The 5,000-nt window shown below is 40.0% G+C and overlaps 2 protein-coding genes across 2 annotated transcripts; one reads left to right on the top strand and one right to left on the bottom strand.

Annotated features, from left to right (window-relative positions):
* Positions 1–40: 40 nt before the first annotated feature.
* Positions 41–2,946, top strand: LOC138861524 (uncharacterized). Its single transcript, XM_070121267.1, has 3 exons — positions 41–115; positions 225–393; positions 2,837–2,946. The coding sequence occupies exons 1-3, from the start codon at positions 41–43 to the stop codon at positions 2,944–2,946; spliced, it is 354 nt and encodes a 117-aa protein (XP_069977368.1).
* Positions 2,947–3,006: 60 nt separating this feature from the next.
* On the bottom strand, positions 3,007–4,476 carry LOC113822532 (cuticle protein 8). Its single transcript, XM_027375068.2, has 3 exons — positions 4,429–4,476; positions 3,915–4,163; positions 3,007–3,603 (listed from the first exon to the last, which is right to left on the bottom strand). The coding sequence occupies exons 1-3, from the start codon at positions 4,444–4,446 to the stop codon at positions 3,391–3,393; spliced, it is 480 nt and encodes a 159-aa protein (XP_027230869.2). The 5' UTR covers positions 4,447–4,476; the 3' UTR covers positions 3,007–3,390.
* Positions 4,477–5,000: the final 524 nt, after the last annotated feature.

Consider the following 5,000-nt stretch of genomic DNA (forward strand, 5'->3'; position numbering starts at 1 on the left):
TATATATATATATATATATATATACCTTATCATTTATTAAATGGCCCTTGTGGCTGTCGCTGTTGCTGCTCCCTCACAGCCTGCTTACGGATATACCCCGAAAACCAAATATGAGGTTAATCATTTTGAATGTGAGCTAAATATTTCAAGATTTACGGCATACAGCTAATACCTCATGAAATGTTATTTCAAATGCAAATAAATTATTGAAAATATTTCTATAGGAACCTGCAAAGTATGATTTCAACTACGCCATGAAGGACGACTACTCCGGCAACGGCGCTCATCAGGAGGCCCGTGATGGCTATGACACTCAGTTTTCCTACTACGTCCTCCTTTCCGACGGTCGTCTGCAGGTCGCCTACCCCATCCTATTCTTAATATCAATAAAAAGTGCGAGATTATTTCTTTCGTCAATAAATGTGATAATTTACCTTACCTTACCTCCCTGCTAAATGAACAACAGCAGAATTAGTATTGACCCTGAAGGCATGCACAAACACAAACTACAGTAACGTATGAGCAAAGGTGAAATGTAACACCTATATAACAATACAAGGAAATACTTAATCACCAAACAGGAAAACCAATATACATCCACTTCGGTTGTGGCTGAAGAGAAAGTCTCGTCAAATTTTATTGTCCCCTTTGTTATGGTGACATATATGTAAGGTTATACGTACCTGGACAAATGCAATGAAAACTAATGAAAACTCCTTTGCACTTACTGTAACTGCACATCACAGCTTGAGTCACACATCCTTTGCAAATGAGGCCAGTGTATGACATCTCCAGCCTTGGAATATAATCGCTGGCGCCTCTTTATTTATTCTTCCCATGCTCTACAAGATCATTGGCATTTCATCTTGAAACTCTTTTGCTTCTAATCACAGCAGTTAGATCCGTCTGTGGGGCATGCAGCCAACAGTGGATACCTTACTTTGCACCAAACATTGTCCGTACATAGTATCTCAAGGCAAGCTCTGCATTATAAATACTTAGCAGCAAGTTTAACGACCTGTGTGTTAGTAAATTCTATTAGCTTAGAGTTAGTAGGTCATGATAAGGAAAGGATTTGATACGTGATAATAAGTGAATATTGTAATGACAGCAGTATTGATATATATCAGTTACACGACGAATTACCGAGTTATGTGTGCGTAAGTGCTATAAATGCACACAAATACTAGTATATATACACACACATATATATTTATATGTATATATATATATATATATATATACACACACACACATATATGTATATGTATACATACATACATACATACGCACACACACACACACACACACACACACACACACACACACACACACATATATATATATATATATGTGTGTGTGTGGGGGGGGGGGGTTGTGTGTGTGTGTGTGTCTATCTATCTATCCAAATATATATATGTGTATATATACATACATATATATGTATATATATACACACATATATGTATATATACATACATACATACATACATACATACATACATACATATATATACATATATATATACATATAAATGTATACACACACACAAACAAACCCACACACACACTCCTTGACAATGACTCGGATCTCAGAAGGTTGTCCGAGAGAACTAAGCCACCTCGCCGTCCGACCCCGATCTCGGGCGCTCGCGGCCATGCGGGAGCCGAGTCATTGCGAGGGATGGCATGTGACTCGTGTAAAAGGCGTTATTGCATTCTTTTATCTTACACACACACAAACACAAACATGCACACACATGGACACACACACACACACATACACACACGCACATACATACACAAACAAACACACACACACACACAAACAAACAAACACACGCGCACATGCACACACACACACACACCACACACGCGCACAAACAAACACACACACACACACAAACAAACAAACAAACAAACACACACACACACACACACAAAGAAACACACACACGCACAAACAAACACATATACTTACACATATGTGTGTGTGTAAATATGCGTGTGCGTATGTTTATGTGTGTGTGTGTGGTGTGTTTAAGCGTGTGAGTGTGTGTGTATTTATACATGCATACATATATTCATACACACACAAACATAGAAACACATACACACACTAGCGTAAACTGTTCAAGAAAAGACAATTAAGATTTTGGATCTATGAGCTGGAGGTTTACAATCCATTTCTGTTGCTGGATAATTTCTTGTATTTTGGTAATGTGAAGCACTTGGACCAAACTATCACGAAAATCTGAACTTTTGAAGGGTGAGGATTAGCCTTTTAAGATGACATTGACAGTAAATCCATATTACATTATGAGGAAAATGGAATTACGAATTTCGTTGATATTAATAATTATGTTTTGGTAAAGCGATGGAACTCCAAGTGTCATGACTGTATTTTTCTAATATAGTCCCTTCATACGTACTATTTTTCGTAAATACTTCGACTGGTCTTATTTTAAAGGGACATGCCAAACAGATATTGCACAAAACAATTAAACAAAAAAGTGACATTTCAGTTCATTGTAAAAAACTTTAGAGATAAAAAAAAATCAAGATTCACCATCTTCATCTTCACCTAAATGATGATAGAAGCTGGCTGTGCCTCGCAATAGGAAGATGAAATCAGCCTAAAAAATAGTTATCACCATATTATTAACGAATATGAGTTTTGTGCTTTATTAAGGATTCAGACCTTACTGCCCCAAAGCTTTACAACTGTATGAATAATGACATTAACAAGCAACTGCAGTTACATCTATTTTAACTAAGATTCCTGCTGTAAATCTGCATATTTATAGCTGATTAACCATATATCTTAACTGAGCAGGCAACGCTCGTTATAGATTACCGAACATCAGCAGTACTAATTTCAATTCGATTCTGTTCCCCGTTTACACGAGCCCTTGTAAACGCTGGCCAGTCTTAAAGTGGCCATAAGTGAAACATATAAGAGATAGAAAGCAGAGTAATATGTGAACGTTTTGGAATGTAAATAAATTGTTTTCTTCATTGCTATTGTTTTATTTCCTGTATTTTCATACAAAATACCACAGTCATTAACTGTAGAGGAGCAATACAATGGCAGCAATGAAATTTATTCTGGGAGGTAATGATGAGTTACCAAGAGTATGATAGATGACCGTAAATGGAAGTTAAATAATATTTGAAATGACATAAATTACGCAACGAAGTGAAAAGGCAAGATAATGCAGACGAACAGGTATATTCGTAGGTTTTCTTGCCTTTCCCTCCGTTGTTCTTTCACATCTGTTTAAGCACGAGTCCGTCAGCTAAAAATGAAGCAGCAACAGGTCGACCTCAAGCCGAGTGTGGAGGAGCAGCATAGGCCGAGCGGAGGTCAACGGCAGCCGAAGTGTGAAGCTACTCGACCTGTTCCTTCGCCTCTCCCTCGTAAGTGACCTCGGCCGCGAAGCCCGAGTCGCCGTTGACCGTGTACGTGACCTTCTGCAGCCGGGTGTCGGGAAGCAGGATCTGGTAGGACCCCTCCGTCTTATCCCCGTCGCGGCGTTCCTGCGCGCTGAAGTCGGTCAGTCCTTCCTTCACGGCGTATTCGAACGCGTACTCGGCTTTTCCCTGAAGTGAAATGTGACAGTTGAAATGAACTGAGAAAAGCGATTAATATAGCAAAATGATTATATATTTACACAAATAAATGAAAAAATATACATATAAAATAGAATATATAAAGAAAAAAGAATGCAGCTCTCTCCATAAGTCAACTGTTCAAGTTTCAAGCAAACAGCAAGGGAAAATAGAAACAGAATATATAGTAAAGAAGAAAATAATAGCCGAGGAGAAAGGAATGATGAAAATAAATGATAGAACAGCTAAATACAGTGACGTCGACTCCACAATCCTCCCTCAGACGCCCGCAATTCACGTACCTCCGGCTCTGCCTTCGTCTCCGGAGCTCCATGGGCGTGTTCTGCGTGGGCGTGGGGCTCGGGCGGAGTCAGACCGGCGCCTTCGATAGGATCGAAGTAGACCGACGGCGACTGTGGGGCGTCGTGACCATGGTGATGGTGCTCTTCGTTCTCGCCGTGATGGTGGTCTCCATGGTGGTGGTGGGCGCCTCCCTCTAGAAGATTCGGAGCGCCCAGCGAGGACACCGCCAGGGAAAGGCTCACAAATACCTGCAATGTTATAGATTAATCTGATAAACAAGAGTTATGACAGGATGCTTGTCTTCGATTTTCTAACATTGATCTAAGAAACCAATTTCTATAACGATTATTGTTATCAGTATCAAGAGAAATGCATATCTAGCTAGCAGGGAAGGTTTCCATCCACAGAACACATTACATAAATAGCTCCCTTTCAACACCTCACAACACATAATTGACAAGATGATAGCACACGGCACACTTCACAGCACTGACCTACAATGCTTCCACTTACCATCAAGTAAATCTTCATGATGCTCGAGTGTTCGGAGGGATATGGTTGCTCTGGACACTTGCAGGATGCTTATATAGTCCTGGTCCTCATTTTGTATGCAGAGGTGAAGCGAGATGAACCTGGCAATCAGTGAAAGTACTCATCAGCTGTCTGGAATCAAATACGACGTCTGAGTTTGAAGTTATCGACTATCTGCAAACGAATGGATAAAGAGAAGTTGATGCTCTTGTCTACAGTCAATTCCTCCAACCTATTGTGGGAAATTGGCAAGAGTTTTGCCCAATATTCCTGATTTTTTGTACGTAGCCTTGAAGGCACTTAGAGCATATCCAAGGACTCCTCAGGACATGTACCCAATAGCTAATACGGTGTAGATGCACCTTAGTAGTCTTACGGCACATGCTACGCCCCGAATGCTAAGGCTAAGGAGACCTCGGCAAGATCTTACGTCCCTGATACGAAAAGGGATGGGACATCTTAACAAGCACGTCATGTAGAGTTTTTTTTTCTGTAAAGATGAATATGTAGATATGTGAGTATCTGTGTAAGTATGCGTATGCGTATAGGCACGT

The sequence above is a fragment of the Penaeus vannamei genome, chromosome 4 (genome assembly GCF_042767895.1).
Source record: "Penaeus vannamei isolate JL-2024 chromosome 4, ASM4276789v1, whole genome shotgun sequence".
Lineage (NCBI taxonomy): Eukaryota > Metazoa > Arthropoda > Malacostraca > Decapoda > Penaeidae > Penaeus > Penaeus vannamei.

Excerpts from the sequence above, each read along its gene's own strand:
- LOC138861524 (XM_070121267.1), top strand. The coding sequence starts at position 41 with ATGGCCCTTGTGGCTGTCGCTGTTGCTGCTCCCTCACAGCCTGCTTAC. Across the intron at positions 116-224 it reads CCCCGAAAACCAAATATGAG|GAACCTGCAAAGTATGATTT; the intron begins GTTAATCATTTT and ends ATATTTCTATAG. Across the intron at positions 394-2,836 it reads ATTCTTAATATCAATAAAAA|GCAACGCTCGTTATAGATTA; the intron begins GTGCGAGATTAT and ends TTAACTGAGCAG.
- LOC113822532 (XM_027375068.2), bottom strand. Across the intron at positions 3,604-3,914 it reads AGACGAAGGCAGAGCCGGAG|GGAAAAGCCGAGTACGCGTT; the intron begins GTACGTGAATTG and ends ATTTCACTTCAG.